This window comes from Martes martes (assembly GCF_963455335.1).
Source record: "Martes martes genome assembly, chromosome: 4".
Classification (NCBI taxonomy): domain Eukaryota; kingdom Metazoa; phylum Chordata; class Mammalia; order Carnivora; family Mustelidae; genus Martes; species Martes martes.
This window is the reverse complement of record NC_137891.1, coordinates 130,511,558-130,530,882: the sequence shown is the minus strand read 5'-3', so window position 1 is coordinate 130,530,882 and position 19,325 is coordinate 130,511,558. Positions and strand designations below refer to the sequence as shown.

At 35.3% G+C, this 19,325-nt stretch overlaps 1 protein-coding gene across 2 annotated transcripts in view; it reads left to right on the top strand.

Moving 5' to 3' along the window:
- Positions 1-1,833: 1,833 nt before the first annotated feature.
- Positions 1,834-19,325, top strand: part of LOC308341472 (serine/threonine-protein kinase TNNI3K) — a 312,271-nt gene continuing 294,779 nt past the window's right edge. For both annotated transcript variants that reach the window (XM_080801434.1, XM_080801433.1), the window contains exons 1-3: positions 1,834-1,938; positions 2,531-2,639; positions 19,079-19,164. In XM_080801434.1, the coding sequence (XP_080657560.1) occupies positions 1,899-1,938; positions 2,531-2,639; positions 19,079-19,164 (235 nt within the window). In that variant the 5' untranslated portion in view covers positions 1,834-1,898. The remainder of the gene's footprint in view (positions 1,939-2,530; positions 2,640-19,078; positions 19,165-19,325) is intronic.

Here is a 19,325-nt window from a genome sequence, read left to right as displayed (position 1 = left end):
ATTTCCCAAGGCTACACCTTGGGAGACACAAGTCTCTTAAAGAAGTCTACCCAGTATGGCGTTCAGGACTATACTAAATACTTGGTGTTCAATACCAAGCATTGAGGAAGTCAGGTGCCTGGGCCAGTGAGCCTAAAGGCTGTCTGTCTGGGGACAACAGAGACTTTCTGACATGAGGAGATATGTGTCTCATAAGTGCTAAAGGAAAGCAGGTGCAACTGGCCTTCAAACAAGGAAAATGCAGAATGCATAGGACAAGTAACCAGAAGCCCCCACAGAATAGCAAACAGCAAAAGCCATGGCAGCATATACTGATGAAGAGAGATAAGGAAAGTTATATCTGTGGGTGGGCAGAGATGTCCATGAAGTCAGGTTATCTACTTCTCTAGCTATATCTGATAGGTATAGAAGCCCACTCTCTGGAGCATAGATTACCTTTGCTGAGAAAAAGGTGTGGGGAATCCTAAATTTACCTTAGCATTTACTTCAAAAAGACAAACTATTGGGGCACCTGGGTGGCTCAGTGGGTTGAAGCCTCTGCCTTCAGCTCAGGTCATGATCCCAGGGTCCTGGGATCGAGCCCCACATCGGCCTCTCTGCTCGGCGGGGGGCCTGCTCCCTCCTCTCTCTCTGCCTGCCTCTCTGCCTACCTGTGATCTCTCTCTCTGTGTCAAATAAATAAATAAAAATCTTTAAAAAAAAAAAAAAGACAAACTATTTGAATGTTAAACTATAATAAATGTAACATTCATACCTGTTACATTAAAACTATATCCTCTGGAGGTGAATTTCAAGATCAAAATCTATATCCTCTAGGTATAATTATATTATACAAAAGAAATACATAGTTAAAAATCAGATAACTTTACTATGTTTTACATTTTTTCTACATCATGCCCTGAGTTCATTTATATCAGTAGAAATATGCAAAGGCCAAGAGAAATGAACCCCATGAAGTAAATGGAAGGTGAATGAAAGAAGAATTATGGCAGACTTTAACAATAATAATATCTACCTTGAACTTCAGAAATATATAGACCCAGAATTGATTCCAGACTTGTCCGCCTACTAGCAAATCTGGATTTTCTCATCCATAATATAGGAATGATATATATACATTGCAGAATCCTGCAACATATGAGGTATAAATGACAAAATGTATATAAAGCACTCCGACTGGTATCTATCACACAAGAAGCGTTCAATCTTATTACTCACGATATTGTTCTCATCATTGTTATTTTATGAATTGCCATTTGTAGAACTCAGTGTCTTAGATTTTATCTATGATTCTTATGGTGTTCAACATAATCAACACAGGTAAAATTTAATCATGGTCTATGTTGAGAATTTCTTCTTATAATTTTGTACTTCTAATATAGGCAATACTTACACTTATTTCTATTAGTAGCATGTCAGAGGGTGTGGGTTCCCAGTATTTATATAGAGAGGGGAATTCCATCACCAGTCACTCTTTTCCAACTGGCATTACTTTAACTCAGGGGAAACTGATTAGGAAGGAGCTCTAGATAGTTTTAATAGCTGTTTGTGAACCTCAGATGTAACTGAACAACTTTCTAGATTTACCTATTAAATGTCTCATGAAGCTCTGCATGGATAGATAATCAATTGATGGAGGTAAATAATCCTATTGAAACATTTGCTATTTGTTTTTGATACAGCTGTTTTAAACAGACTGATTAGTTCCCTTTATGATTTCACCCTTGAAAGCACAAACTGTTTTGTTCTTTGTCATTGTTGCATGACATTCCATTTGGCAGTCAGCTTATTTTTAGCCAGACTATCAAAGTATTTTTCAACTGGACTGTCATTGCACTTGAACTTGGAATCTTGTAACCTGAGGAACTGCACTGGGAAAAAGAAGAAACTTCTAACAAATGGGAAATTATAAATCTAGACCAACCCAAACTTGCACTGGTAATTATTTTTATATCCTTAAATGTAACATGGTTCAAATAGTAGTTATAGATAATTAACACATCATTGGAGTATCTGTTAATTTTTACATGGAGAAAATGACAATGTATTATATGAAACTGTTGAGATTATCTGAACTCAAATTATTTTTCTCTGAAAGATTTTTAAAGAAAACAGAAAATGTCTTACAAAAGTATATTAGTTGTTAGGTAAAACATTCTTAGGAATACTGCTGAATATAGAGATTTTAGAATTATATCTTAAATATCAAGTATTTGAAACCTAAAAACCTTTGTCTAGGAACTAGAGATTGATATAATTAAAATGCAATAAAATCAAAAGAAATAAGGCAAATATATTCTTTTATGTAAATATATTATCCAATATCAAATGGGTTCTTAATTACTACAATTCAATATGATTGCATTTTAGATATAAACATCTGTATTTTAAGCTCACAATCAGTAATTTAAATTAAGTATTGTAGAATTTAGAATAAAAAACTGAGTTTTAATTACTTGTATGTTATGATCTGTGTCTGCATTTTGCAAAGCACAGCTATGAATCAGTCCCATTTGTTTTTCTTTACTAGATGAATGGAAGAAGAAAGTCAGTGAATCTTATGTTATTATAATAGAAAGATTAGAAGATGACCTGCGGATCAAAGAAAAAGAACTTGCAGAACTAAGGCACATATTTAGGTAAAGTTCTCAGAGTTAATTTTTCTTGGTATAAGTATCTTTACTAATTATCTTGTTTTCGATACATGTATATTTAAAAACACAACCCATAGAATCTCAGATGTTACCGGGCATGTTAGGCCTTAAAATATAAGGTTGCCCCTTCTTGAGCACTCATATAGCCCCTAAAATGCAAATATCTCCCTAAAAAATGACTTACATGCTTCCATTGCTAAAGTTTAAAAAGAGAGGCAAATAAGGGCTGACTTCTGAATACCAGCTGTTGCTGATCTGAATAATCTTTCCTGGAATTAGGTCTTTCTTGCAAGCCATGCCAGCAACAAAAAGCAAAATTCTCTTCCCAGGTGATGGTAGAATATTGGCCATGCTGTTCTTTTTGAACTACTAGGATAAGTCCAATTTTAACAAACCTTCTGGTCTCTCGACATTCAGAGGCTGTCCCTTAATGGAACTGAGTATGATTCTGCCCCTGAACAATCATATAACACTGTGTAATACTGACTTCAAGCTTTCAGTGGGTTTTGTTCATGATAACAAGAGAAAAATAATCTGGCATAGTGTCACAACCTTGGAAGACACAAAATGTTCAAAAAAGAGGGGCAGGACCCTTCTATACACAAGCAACCTTCTGGAGAAATTGAATCTGGCATTGAGAAACTAGATGCATTTTGGAGGGTCAGTGTAAGTTAGCTGCCTGACTGAGGAAACTTCCATGCAGGCCAATCAGCCATGTTGTCTTTTACCTGCGTTATTTATCTAATGTACTGGTGACAAAGAACTCCCTCTGTTTTACTTGGAAAACAAGTGTGAAGCACTGACCAAATGACATATTTTTCACCTAAATTTCAGCTATAGTAAATATACAAAGTTCACGTAGCGGGCAATTAAAGTTATCCATGTATAATATAGTTTATATGAAGTTGTCTGTGGATTAATAAGGCTTTTTCAGGTGATTAATTTATAATTTAGGAAATAGTTGATTCTCTGTGTTAATTTGGCCCAAAATGATAAATCAGCATCGATACTAGTGGTGAGAAATCCTGGGCTGACTTTTGCAAGTACTTGAACATGATCAGTTATGGGAAAACTTTTCAAATTCCTGTAAAGATTTGACTGATGCTGGTATAATAGATTTATACATACATATTTATTTTGTTGTAGAAGAGATGCAAATGTAGAATTTAATCATAAATCCTATAGTTCTTATTGACTCAGATAAATATGCTGAATGAAATGTGGTTAAACTAAAGAGATTTTCCTCAACTTCAAGAACTCAAAAACTCATTTATTAATTTATTTTTTTAATTTAAGAAGTACTGTGCAGGTATGTCAAGGCTAATTTAAATAGACATCCTTTTAAGGGTTAAGCTTAACAATAGGCTTGAGATATAGGTTTCTCTCATACTCCATCAATGACAGACCATTGTTTTTTAACAGCTTCTGCTATAGCTGATTTTTCCTACATTTCCACTATATGATTAATGTGACCTCCTTTTTACTAACTAGTATTAGGGTAAGAAGCAGGAAACAGTGTCAGGAAGAATATAGTTCAGAATTTATTGTTTCAACTATATTCAAGTTGTTATTCCAGACCCATCAAATACAAGACATTTGGTAATTCTCACCATGACTCTGTGGGATAAATATGAATTCTGATGGATGATAAACTAAGGACTAGAGACATAGTATCTTATCAAAATCATAGGATTAGTAAGTGGTGGAACTCTAATTTGTAGCAAGGTCAGCTGACTACTGAGAGAGGTCTTCCTACTAGTACCATGGAAAGTCTAGAGGAGTCAAGAAGAAAAAATGTCTTGACCATTTTGTCTAAGTTGAGTAAGAAAGTTATGTCACTCAGTGTAATGGTTTTACAGTAATGCAAACATAGTTTTAAACCCAGTTTCTTTTATTTACAAACTACGTATCCTTGGATATGTTGTTTAATTTTGTTGAGCCTCCTTTGCATCTGTAAATGAGGTTAATAATAAGCTCACACGGTATTTGCAAAATAGTACTGAGTTAGGGGCCTAACACACAGTAGGCATGGAATAATTGGAAATTTCTATTATCATGAATGGATAAATAGGGACAGACTGAAAACTTTATTATCTAGTGGGAGTAACAAATAGTTTTTTAAGTTAGAAAGTAAGGAAGTCAGGATTAAATGTTTTAATATGAAAATATTAAATCTTTTAATATGTTTTCAAAAGTAAAAATGTGAAATGTTAGAATAATTCAAGATGATGCCAAAATCTGAAATCTAACTTTTAAAGATTGTGATCAAAAGGGATTTGGCGACAGTACTAGAAGTCTCGTCAAAATAGATGTCAATTTTCCTAAGAAGAATAGTACGGCATTTTATGGAAAAGGGGACTGGCAGCCTGGTGCTGAAGCCATTAAGGAAGTGACAGAAATGTCCCATTAGCCAAAAGTGATAATAATGAAGCTTAAGGAGAAGATTATCCCCAGCCTAGAATCATGTTTCTCCAAGGGCTAAGAGCCACCTACAGTAGAGTAACCAACAGTGCTTGCTAGAATTTTAGATTCCATGGTTCCATTCCATATCAAATGAATCAGAATCTCTGGGGATGATTTCCAGAAACCTGAATTTTTAACAAGGTCCTCAGATAATATCTTTGCATGCTAAAAATGATACTTCTCCTAAAGTTTAAAAACTACTTCTAGAAAGATATTCAAGTTGCAGTGAAAACTCTGCCTGAAGTGATATCGGTGAAGGGTTAAGGAACATGAGAAGAGAAAGGAGGCAACTAGTATGGTCTACAGAGATTCAAGGGTGCAAACAAACAAACAAACATAAACGGAGTACTCTGTCTGATTCCATTAAGACAGATAGCGTCACTGGGAAAGAAAGTCAGTCATGCCGAGGGCAAAGTTCTGAGGATTTTCTTTTCTCTAGAATAAAATGATGGATGACAAGGAAAGAAAAGAATGGAGTGCTGAGAATATAAATTGTCTAACTCATTGATTCCCACACCAAAATTTAAAGCATTTAGGAAGATGAAACATAGTATTGTATGAGATCACATTTGAGTATCTAGGACATTTTGGGTATTAAATAAATGTTAGAGCCTTTTTCTTTCTCATCTTTATCCATGCCTTATATAATGTAAGAAGTACTCCTGTGATGAACAACTGTGTTATGCCTCATGACATCAGGCTTTCTCTAAACATATAGATAAGAGGAGAAGGGTAAAGATGTTCAAAAAGAGGCATTTAACACCAGAGTCACAGGTGGAGGATCACTGGTATAAACACGTATTTGGGAGGTTTAGGGAGTTTTTATTGTTTTTGTTTGCTAACAAGTTCTTTATGGCATTCCAGGTAGATAATACATTCATTCATTAAAAGAGATTTTCCACATCATTGTCCACCAAGGCTTCTGTTAGCTCACATACATGATCTCCTGGTATAGCTTTCATACACAATACAGTGTACAGGAACATAGTACTAAATTTTAAAAAGGTAAAAAGAACTAAACCATTATGTTTCTTGTGCCAATTTATAGCAGCTTTGGGATAAGAGTTTGGCAGGGTAAAGAAGGGGAAAGGAAAAGGAATGTTCTCTCATCATCCACAATAAAGTTGCATTCACTCATAAGTTTGGACATTTGTTGAGATAATAGATGAAAGATAGGAAGAGATGAAGAAAAAGAGAAGACAGAAGAAGGAAAGATAGAAGTGGTACATTGGAATACCATTGTCTGTATTTCCTCTTCTGTGCTTTCTCTAATCTTTTTGTTTATCAATGTAATAGCACTCACTACATGGTGTTGTCTTTATCCATTTCCAAGTCTGCCTAATCACTAGTATATGTATTCTCTAGCGGCAAATTCTTTGTCTTATTTAGCTTTATTTATATTTGTGTTTATTTATAATACCTATTTGTATAGCACTTGAAAGAAAAACAAACAACTTAGTGCCTGTCATGTTCTAGGCATGCTACTAGGCATTTTATTTATTTATTTTTTAAAATATTTTTTATTTATTTATTTGACAGAGAGAGAGATCACAAGCTACTAGGTGTTTTAATACACATTAGCTCATACGGTCCTAACTGTATATATGTAAAGTGCTTAGCGCAATGACTGGCACATGGTAAATGCTCAAAAATTTTCGTTAAAAACTGATCATCATTGTTTATGTTAGCAACCTTTGAGGCAAGCATTCATTGCACTTGCCATTTTATACCTAAAGAAAATGAGATTAATTAAATTAAATTGGCTTGAACTAGGATAAACAACATGTATGATTGTACTGGGATTGTATTGACTTGTATTTTATTTAATTTAATTTAATTTCAAAATGTGTAATCTTCGTGATCTTTGTTCTCAACCTGGGGGGGGATCAAATTATGGATCAGAATTTTCTTTGAAATATTTTCATTTTCTCTATACCATTCCACAATTTTGCTATATCCTGTGTATTAGAACTACTCCTAGGGGTGGGAGTAGAAGACTATATTTTAGTCCCCCACCCCTACACCTGGTGAAACATGTACCCCACCTTCAATGTTTGAAAAACACTCCATGATGGCCCTCCACATGTAACTTTAAAAGCTTTTCAATTAAATTATTTTGTTTCAATATGTTTTTAAGTCATTAGAAATTTTAGAACTGTGCTCTTCTAATTTAATTGTCAGGACTACTCTTTATATGCTTAATCTGTAATATGAAATTTGATGTCACTGAGGAGGTTGCAGAGAAGTTATATTGTTCCAATGCCATGGTATTTCAGTAATAATCAAAATAATCCTATTTTTTTCTCATTTTAAATCTTATTTTCACATTGAATCATTATACCGTGGTTGATAATGGTAATACCCCCACTTTGAAATTGATTAGGCTTGATAAATAAACAAAAATAGTCAGAAGAATGCTCTGTTCCATGGGCAAGCAGTTGTAGTATTTGCATGCTGAAAGTGTTCAGAGGAGGAGAGAAGAGAGAAAATGTATACATGCCCTTCGTGCTCATTTTCTTCCTGAAAAGTTCCACTGGGCCCAGCTGCAGTCCACCATACCTATCCTCCAAATGAAATATCTTCCAAAATTCTACTTTTTCAAAGCTATAACCAATTATGAAATTTAGCTAATGTCAAATGAATAGTTCCAGAAATATGGCAGGCTGACCTTATCTAAAATAGTGAAATTCTGCATCAAGTTGAGAAGTAGAATATTAAGAGAGAACATGTCATCTTATAATATTAAAATAGTGTGAAAGTATTATTTGGCATGTTTGGTTAGTACATCATGCTAATTAGCAATGAAACAAAATAAACCACCACAGCAGCAGAAAGACAATTCACATTGTCCCAAGACTACCTACCTCTGTATTTCTTTTCTTGCTTGTCTAGGTAAAACTAGTTATGAATAAGAATTGTACAGTAATAGCTTATAAAATCCTTATGCAACAGCTTGATCTCAATCTCTTTTTCCTTTCAGTCTCTCTCTCCCTCTAGCTTTGCTACCTCACTAGCTCTCACTATCTTTCCGCCTTTTATCCTTACTCTATATTCTTCCCTCTCATCCCATACTGCCTCTATCTTCCCTTTCTACTTCTGATCTCCCTTCTCAAATGCAAGGCAAAACAATAAAATTGTTAAAATAATCAATATAATAATCAATATTAGTGCTTTATTAAGAATAATTATTATAGCAGCTAATGTTTATAAAAGTCTTGCAAGATCTAAGCCTCACAATAAATTATTATTGTCTCAATTTTATTATCCTTAGCTATTCTTGCTCTATCTGCAAACATTTCAGTAATTATTTGTTGTATGATGAATGAATAAATATATTTCATGTTGTTAGTTTGCTGATTGAATCTCTGTGATATTGGGCAAATATGTTTCTGGGTGTTTCCTGGGCATATACCTTGAGAACAAATCTTATTGATTATTTTTTTTGTTTCTGTTGTTTGGTGGGACAAGAATCAGAAACCACCACAAAGAACTACATAAGAATTTACATGGGGAATGAGTTGAGAAGTACTGGAGATGACATAGAAGTAGGGGCATGAGGGGCTTTCCTCCTCTCTTGAGGTCAGATCACTTGGAACACCCAGGAAATCAATCTGAGGATTAGAAGCAGGATTTCTACAGCTGGAGGAAGACAACATGGCAGGTGCAAAATGTATGGAAGTGAATTGGGGGAGAGGAAAGCTGCCAGGCTGCAAAGGGGAGGGAACACTTCCCACGGGAGAGAAAAGGGAGAGAGGAAGAGAGGGGTTGAGAGAGTGTGGCGTTGGGTTTGCACAAGAAGAAAACCTCTCAGACCACAGCCTGGTGAGTTGGGGGAACTAGGTGGTGCAAATGTTTTACAAACATTGAATATAGCTTAGACTCTGAGCTTTTGGAAAGTTTGTGACTTTTGTGGGAGAGTTGCAGTAGCTTGTGCTCCTGGAGAGTAGAACAGCTCTGACCCAGGAGCTTGAACAAAGTGCAATAGGGATCTCAGAGGTCTCACTGGGAGAAACCGTTCCCCTTCCTGGAGTACATTTTGAAGAAAGTTTATATCCTCTCCAAGGACAAAAGACACTGCAGGCACCAGCAAATGGCCTTTCATTGGCAGCAAACAAGTGTGCACAGAGGCCGGATAACCTGGTTGCTGCTTTTCATGTTGCCAAAGCATAGAATTGGCACACTACACAGGTGAAAAACTCTTTTTCTGGGACAAAGAGCACTAGTCAGAGAACAGCAAGCCTCTAACCCAGAGGATGAAGCAGACCAGAGTGGTGCCATTACTTTAAGATTTGGAGTTTTGAATCCCAAGGGCACCAAAGATAAATGCAAGACAGATGGGCACCAGGCATGCTGTGACCCTCATCTTTGCATGAGGGCTTCCAGAACAGCGGGGGGTGTGAGAGCCCCCAACTGGAGGACAGAGTGGTATGTTGCCATTTTACTCCCACTACCAATACAGCCAGGCAGCAGGGAACAACACAGCAGCCCCTAGTGGAGGTGGGAGCCGCTTTCGTCAAACCCCACACCCCCTGTGCTTGGCAAGTGCTTTTTTTTCTTTACTGGGTCAGGACTAACTGTGCCAGCACAGTAGGCCTCTCTCAGAGAAGAACAACTCAGGCAGCACACCACAAACACCAACTGTACTGATTATACAGTACCTCACAGCGTCCCCTTCAGTTCTGATGGAAATAAGACCAGGCTGTATTTTTTGTTTCTCTTATTCTTTTTTTCTTTTCTTTTTTCCTTTTTTATTTTTTCCCCCCTTTGGAATCAGACTTACAGTTTTTTGTTTGTGAGTTTGTTTTTTCATTTCCTTTCTCTTTCTCTTTCTCTTGTGTTTTTTTTTTTTTTTTATTTTGTTTTGTCTTGTTTTTTGGATCAGGGTTCTTTTCTTTTGTTTTTCTTTATCCCCCCCCCCCCGCCTCTTTTTTTTCTTTGGAATCAGGCTTGTAGTTTTTTTATTGTCTGTTTGTTTTTTCTTTTTTTTTTTTTTTTCATTTTCTCTTATTTTAGGATGAGGCTCTTTTTTTTCCTCTTTCTTTCTTTCCAGGCTTTTTTTAACAAACAAATCAAAACACACCTACATGAAGGTCAAATAGTCCCCACTGCAAGCAAAGAGGATCTCTGCAAAGGACAGCCAGTGGGAAAAAAACTAGCAGCAGTACTGTCTACAGAGACCTGGCAGGACAGAAAGGATTGGCATGATATAGTCAAACTCTGAAGTGGGAAAAATATACAGCCAAGAATAATTAATCCAGCAGCTGTCATCCAGAATAGAAAGAGAGATAAAAAGGTTCTAAGACACAAACTAAAGGAGTTTGTGAACACTATACCAATCCTTAAGAAATATTAAAGGAGACCCTTTGAGCAGAGAGAGAGAGAGACCAAAAGTAACAAAGACTAGAAAGGAACAGAAACAATCTATTGGAACAGCAATGTTACAGGTAATACAATGGCACTAAATTCATATCTTTCCATAATTACCCTGAATGTAAATGGACTAATTGCTCCAACAAAGACAGGGTATCAGAATGAATAAAAAAACAAGACCCATCAGTATGCTGTTTACAAAAGACTCACTTTAGACCCAAAGACACCTCCCGATAGAGAGAGGGTGGAGAACCATCTCTTATGCTAATGGACCTCAAAGGAAAGCTGGAGTAGCCATCCTTGTATCAGACTAGATTTTAGACCAAAGACTGTAATAAGAGATAAAGAAGGACACTATATCAAAATTAAAGGGTCTATCCAACAAGAAGATCTAACAACTGTAAATACTTATGCCCCTAACTTGGGAGCACGAAATATATACAAATCAATAACAAACCTAAAGAAATGCATTGATAACAATACAATAGTAGTAGGGGACTTTAACACCCTGCTCATAGCAATGGACAGATCATCTAAGCAGAAGATTAACAAGGAAACAAGGACTTTGAATGGCACACTAGGCCAGATGGACTTAATAGATATATTCAAAACATTTAAGCAGCAGACCATACATTCTTTTTGAGTGAACATGGAACATTCTCCAGTAGAGATCATGTACTGGGTCACAAATCAGGACTAAACCAGGTATAAAAAGATTGAGGTATATCCAGGTATAAAAAGATTCAGACCATAGTGCTATGAAATGAAGTCAACCACAAGAAAATATTTGGAAAGGCCACAAATACATGGAGGTTAAAGAACATCCTATTAAAGAATGAATGGGGGATGCCTGGGTGTCTCAGGTGGTTAAGTGTCTGCCTTCGGCTCAGGTCGTGACCAGGGACCTGGAATGGAGCCCTGAAATGGGTCTCCCTGCTCAGTGGGAATCATGCTTCTCCCTCTCTATCTGCCACTCCCCCTGCTTGTGCTCTCTTGCTCTCTCTCCAGTGCTCTTTTTCTCAAATAAATAAATAAAATCTTGAAAAATAAAAAAGAATGAGTGGGCCAAACAAGAAATTAAAGAAGAAATTTAGAAAGATACATGGAAACAAACAAAAATGAAAACACAACAGGTCAAAATCTTTGGGATACAGAAAAGGTGGTGTTAAGAGGGAAGTATATAGCAATACAGGCATTCTTCAAGAAGCAAGAAGTCTCAAATACATGACCTAACCTTACACCTAAGGGAGCTAGAAAAAGAACAGCAAATGAAGCCTATATTCAGCAGGAGAAGGGAAACAATAAAGATTAGAGCAGAAATCAATGATATAGAAATCAAATGAACAATAAAACAGATCAACAAAACTAGGAGCCAGTTCATTAAAGAATTAATAAGATTGATAAACCCCTAGCCAGACTTATCAAGAAGAAAAGAGAAAGGAACCAAATAAATAAAATCATGAATGAAAGAGGAGAGATCACAACCAATACCAAAGAAATACAATTATAGTAGTATGAACAATTATATGCAAACAAATTAGGCACTCTGGAAAAAATGGATAAATTCCTATAAAAGTATAAACTACCAAAATGGAAACAGAAAGAAATAGAAAATCTGAACATAACCAGCAAAGAAATTGAATCAAAGATCTACCAACAAAAAAGAGTCCAGGGCCAAGTGACTTCCCAGGGGAATTCTACTAGACATTTAAAGAATTACTACCTACTCTTCTGAAATGTCCAAAAAATAGAAATGGAAGTAAAACTTCCAAACTCATTTTATGAGGCCAGAATTATCTTGATTCCAAAACTAGGCAAAGACCCCACTAACAAGGAGAATAACAGATCAATATCCCTGGTGAACACAAGTGCAAAAATTCTCAACAGCATACTAGCTAATCAGATCCAACAGTACATTAAAAGGATTATTCACCAGGAACAAGTAGGATTTATTCCTGGGCTTCAAGGGTAGTTAACATCCACAAATCACTCAATGTGATATACCACATTAATAAAGGATAAGAACCATATGATCCTTTCAATAGATGCAGAAAATGAATTTGACAAAATATAACATCTTTGTTGATAAAAAACCTCAACAAAGTAGGGATAGGGGGAACATACTTTAACATCCTAAAGACCATACATGAAGGCCCATAGCTAATATTATTCTCAATGGAGAAAAATTGAGATCTTTTCGCCTGAAGTCAGGAAAACAACAGGGATATCCACTCTGACCACTGTTGTTCAACATAGTACTGGAAGTCCTCACCTCAGCAATCAGAAAGCAAAATAAAATAAAATAAAATGCATCCATATCAGCAAAGTAGAAGTCAAACTTTCACTCTTCACAAATGGCAGGGTGCTCTATGTGGAAAATGCAAAAAACTCCAAAAAAAAAAAAATTGCTAGAACTGATACAGAAATTCAGCAAAGTCACAGGATATAAAATCAACACACAGAAGTCTTTTGTATTTCTATACACCAACAATGAAGCAGCCGAAAGAGAAGTCAATGAATTGATCCCATTTACTATTGCACTAAAAATCATAAGACACCTAGGAATAAACCTAACCAAAGAGGTAAAAGATCTGTGCACTGAAAACTATAGAAATGTTGTGAAATTAAGGAAGACACAAAGAAATGGGAAAACACTCCATTCTCATGGATTGGAAGAATAAATATTCTTAAAATGTCTATAATGCCCAAAGCAATCTACATATTAAGTGCAATCTCTATCAAAATAACACCAGCATTTTTCACAGAGCTAGAACAAGGAATTCTAAAATTTGTATGGAATGAAAAAAGATCCCAAATAACCAAAGTAACATTGAGAAATAAAACCAAAACTGGTGGCATCACAATTCTGGACTTCAAGCTGTATTACAAAGCTGTAATCATCAAGACAGTATGGTACAGACACATTGATCAATGGAACAGAATAGAGAGCCCAGAAATTGACTCTCAATTCTGGTCAGCTAATCTTCAACAAAGCAGGAAAGAATATCCAGTGAGAGAAAGACAGTGTCTTCAACAAATGGTGTTGGGAAAACTGGACAGCCACATGCAGAACAGTGAAACTGGATGACTTTCTTACACCATACACAAAAATAAATTCAAAATGGATGAAAGATTTATATGTAAGGCAGGAATCCATCAAAGGCTTAAGGAGAACACAGGCAGCAACCTCTTTGATCTTGGCTGCAGCAACTTCTTACTAGACATGTCTCAGGAAGCAAGGGAAACAAAAACAAAAATAAATGATTGGGACTTCATCAGGAGGAAAAGCTTTTGCACAATAAGGGAAACAGTAAAATAAAAAAAACAAACAAACAAAAAAGGCAGCCAACAGAATGGGAGAAGATATTTAGAAATGGCATATCAAATAAAGGACTAGTATCCAAAATCTATAAAGAACTTATCAAACTGAATATCCCAAAATAAAAAAATCCAGTCAAGAAAAGGGCAGAAGACATGAACAGACATTCTCCAAAGAATACATATAAATGGCTAACAGATGCATGAAAAAATGCTCGACAACACTTATAATCAGGAAATACAAATCAAAACCACTATGGGATACCACCTCTCACCAGTCAGAATGGCTAAAATTAACAACTTAGGAAACAACAGATGTGGGTAAAGATGTGGAGAAAGGAAACCCCCCTACACTGTTGGTGGGAATGCAACTTGCGCAGCCACTCTGGGAAACAATATGAAGGTTCCTAAAGAAGTTAAAAATAGAGCTAGCCTACAACCCAGCAATTGCACTACTAGGCATTTATCCAAAGAATACAAAAATAGTGATTCAAAGGGGCAGGTGCACCCCGATGTTTATAGCAATACTATCCATAGTAGCCAAAATATGGAAAGAGTGCAAGTGTCCATCGACTGATGAATAGCTATGTTACTCAGGCAGAAAAAAGAAAGAAATCTTGCGATTTGCAATTATGTGGATGGAATTAGAATGTATTATGCTCAGTGAAATATCAGAGAGAGACAAATGCCAAATGATTTCACTCATGTGGAATTTAAGAAACAAAACAGATGAACATTGGAGAAGGGAAGGAAAATAAAATAAGATAAAAACAGAGAGGGAGGCAATAAGAGACTTAACTACAAAGAACAAACTGATGATTTCTGGAGGGGAGGTGGGTGGGGGAATGGGGTAATTGGGTAGTGGGCTTTAAGGAGGGCACCTGATGTAATGGGACTTGATGTAATGTAACTGAGGAATCACAAAATTCTACTACTGAAATTAATTAATAATACTCTGTATGTTAACTAACTTGAAGTTAAATAAAACAAAAAAAAATTTACAATCAGCCATTTGAAACCTAAATTATCGATTTGGGAAACTAGATGATCTAAAACAAATCCTTTTCTTCTTTCCTTAAATTTCAGCAAATTAATTAATTTAGAAAATGCATCTACCTATCAGAATGTTTTGGATAGTAGTATGTTATTTTTGGCCAACTGTTCAAATGTTACATTTTAATTAGTTTCCAATTGTGGTCATGTCATATATTTTCTTGAAAGGATGAGGTCATGAGAAAGAAGTATAATTGGATCATGAAGCTGTATACTTTTCTGTATAAAAGGTAAAGGCTAAGAAAAGAGTTCATTATGCTACAAGAAAGAAAGTAACCTTTGGATACAGAACTACCATTTTTAATGATTAAGGACAGAATTTACTGTTAGAAATATTCATAATAGTGACTTCATTTTAATTAGGAACTTCATCCATACCTCAGCAAGCACTACGAACTCATTAGGATATGTTAAGTTACAGTATGACATGGCAGGTGATGAAAAATGTAAGGGAAAATTAAAAAATAAATTGAGCTTAGGGTATTAGAATACATAAGTGATGTTCAATTGACAGTGAATTTGACACACACAGTTCCTTTAGAAGAGGCAAAAGAAGAGAATATGAAATCTCTCTCCTAGGAATGATTGCATTAAAACCTTGAATATTTTAATTACATGTTTCAAAACAGAAACATTTGACTAGAAGTTAATGGGAAGTGAGAATTAGGATTCAAATATAGCCCCAAAGTAACTCATTAAAAAATTACATTACAGTTATTAAAGTTAAGATAAAAATTGTACTATTAAAATTGCACTTGACTGTCAAATATTGTGGGAGTCTATTCTCTGTTGATTCATTTTGTTGGCATTAATAGAAGTTGCATGAGTTCAAGGAGGATATAATTCAAGAGAAGAACAAAATAACAGGCAATAGTTTTGAGCAAGGAGCTCTTTAAGACTATATACCAAGTCACATATGAATGGTCAAGTCTACTTTAAGATTCAGTGAGTTAAGAATTGATTGTTGAACAAGAAGTCACTAATATAATTCATGCTTTCAATTTTACTTATATAAATAATGGTTATACATTTAGGATTATTCTTATTTTAAATAAAGGAATAAACATTAGTATCTTGTATTTTTTGCTTATTCAATGTTTACTTTCTTTGCAAAGCTGATCAGGGCATTAGAAATCAGGACTAATGCTGGAGTCAATTGTAGAATTCTATCTAGCGTGCATTTATCCAGGACTAATGCACTTAAAGGATCCAGGACATATGAGTAGTTTTAAATCAAATAGACTGTTGAGAACATGGTAAGGTGATTATTAAGAACAGAGGTGGAGCACACAGTTGGTGTTCAGTAGGTGTTGTGCCAGACTAATTGAATGCATCATTTGATGATGATTGATAGATCATGAAATAAGAAAGCAATTGAATCTATCTTCTCATAAAACCTTTTAGTGCAACTTTTTTTCCCCCCCTTGGATTTTTAAGCTCTCCCCTTTTTTCCTTTTTAGTTATTTTAATATCTCCAGTGTTGAAAATAGCCTTCCCATGATGCCCCTGGACTTACATTACAAAATTATGATTCTAGTAGTTGCTCTCAGTCACTGACAGGTGCTAAGTGTCACAACGTCCAATTTGGTCTTTTTAAAAGACTTTTTAAAAGTCTTTTTAAAAGCATGTGAAGACAAGGTCAGACATTTTCTAGGAGCCTGGAAGAGAGTCACCATGAGCACAAAATACTTACATCTATAGGATTGTCAAAATCAGGAAATTTTACAGGTTATCAGATGTGAGAGATTGAAGAAGGTCAAACTTGGTGGGAAAATTGTGCTAAAATTCTCCCAAGATTTAAACTATGCAGGGGAAGTTTTATGCTCAGTGACCTTGTTAACAATAGTAATAATAATAAAATAACCATTTGTTGAAAACATATGTGCTAGGTACTACAGTAAGCCCTTACCTCATGCATTCTTCACAACAATACAATCTCTGTGCATTATTTTAATCATTTCATAACTGAAGAAATTACAGATTGAAGAGGTTTAATGACTTGTCCAAATTGGAGGGGAAGAAAAATAAAAAACTACTTAAAAGGCAGAAGCAGGATAGGACTGCAATACAAGGACCAAGCTTTAGGATTCCCTACACTGCTAAAATGATTTCCGCTTTTAAAACATCAAAACATGGCAGGTATTGCTGTATAATATTAGAAATACACTGAAAAACTAATTTTCTCAAGGGTTTATTACTTCAGAGGTGCTTCCAAGCCTTTTCTTTCAGCATTTGCCCTTAAGTTCATTACAGTTAGCTCAAAAGGTACTTCCTTCCCTGTTCTTCTTTTAGGCTAAAGGTTATATATTTCTTTACATTTAAGAGAAGGCTTCCTTTTCCTTCCCCACCCAATACTTTGTTTTCTGTCTTTTGATCTTATTGTGTGTTTTCATTGCTGGATAATGGAAGGACCAGGAAAGAAAAGCCAATGCAGCTCAGGGTTTCTAAATCATTGTCAATCAACATCTTCAATGGCTAGTCACAGTTTCCTTTCCCTTTTTATTTATGGACACTGATTTCCTGCAGACTTTAAGAGAAAAATCCCATCCACCTAGGTTTAAAAGCAAAGTTCAGCTCTTCAGAAAACCTATACTATTTGAAGTCATAATCACTGAGAAGAACTCTGTGAATGCACTTGTAAGTCTGGGCTTCTGAGTGCGCTCTGTTTAGTACTACCTATTAAGTTTAATTTCTGCAGGACATCTGTAATACAATTGGCTTTAAGAGTTTAGAAGCCTGACTCAGTCAAAGGCTGCATATTTCCAAGAACCATGTTATTTTTTGCAGTTACTGCACATACCATAAAATAAATATACCATTTACAATTAGGTTCATTTTAGATAGACATTTAAAACAGTAGTATTTTCATCCGAAATATTTTTTTAGCATCATTCATTGAACTGGGTGGGGGGGAGTGCAGATAGGAGTGAGTTAAACTTCTAGCTATTTTCCCCCAAATCCTTGTCTCCTTGCTCTATTATATTATTAGCATTCTTAAGGATGACTCTGAGTTTATTGTACTTCTACATATAGCATTCCGAAGCAAGTTGAGGTATGTTTCTCAATATGAATAAGCATGTCTGTGGACTTTGCAGCTGGGAAGTTCAACATGCAAACCAAGAAGGTTATGAGTATGAGGATGTTCTAGAATATTCTATGAAAACAAACCACTGGGCTTGCCATTGCTAATTAAAGTTTTCACCAAGAGAGATCCTTCAATGTCTCTAGATTTAGAGGTTCTCTCTTTTTAGCAGCACCCTGGAAATAGCACCTTTTCTTTTCTATTTTAAATATTCCAATAGCTTTTGAAGTGCTTAACTGGGTGTCTTGAAGATAATGTCCTGAATTTATCATACCTTTCAAGTGTAAGTACTTTACAAATGATATGGAAGTCTCACTCACCAAAGAGTATGCTATCTCACTCAAGCTGCTGGAGATTTAAATAGGCAGGAAGCCACTGGAAATTAACCTAGGAGGCCAAGGATGTGATCTCATTTCTACTGAAAAATGCCCTGGGAGTACCAACAAGGTCAAGAGGTCAAGCATTTTAGCTTTATATTCCTTTTCCAAGGGTACCTTTGCCTCTCTAGGGCCCTCCTGGGGCAAGGGTCTTTGTTCACACAAAGGCAAGGATTTTACTAATTGAATCACTAACACTACTCCTCTCCAGGGATTTTATCATAGTACCTGATCAGAGTTTAGACCTCTTTTATCTATGAAATCTGACCCCATCAAAGTACAAGGAAACTTTGCTTCAGGCAGAATTTGTAAAACAGCAGGGATTATACTCCTTTCTCCAATCTCATCAAATGCCACTTTTTTTTTCTTTTTCGAGGGAATTTCTTGACTTTCTCCATAAATATGATGTGAAATTTTGAATGTGAATGAGTTTGCTTTCAAATGTCTGTTTTCTATTTCTATTATACATAAATTTCAATTCATAAAATTCCTTGAAAAGTTCAAATTATACGTAGAACACAAAACTGCATAAAGGTCCTTAATTTAAACTTGTCTCTCAAACTTTCATATTATGTTCTCTCTACTTTAAGTATGCTTCATATGGATGCATATTCAAAATTATTTTCCTAGGTACAACAAAATCCTAGAAAAGATATACTTCTGAATTTATAGTAACAGGTTTCCTTTCATAATTTTTCAACTGAAAAATAACAAACTAAAAGATGAAATCTTTGGTCATATGAAAAACTTTTTTTTTTCAGCTCTGATGATGCCTTCAATAAAGTCAACTTAAATTACCGCACAGAGAATGGGCTGTCTCTACTACATCTATGTTGCATTTGTGGAGGTGAGTGCTTAAAACTCAGTATTTTACAAACTAATTATATGTATCTATGGTCAATGATTTGAGCTGCTTAATAGTCTACAAGAGAATTCTGTTCATGCTTAATTTTCTCTTTTGCTTTGTCCCTACAACCCTGATAAACTTCAGTTGAAGCAGTAACTACC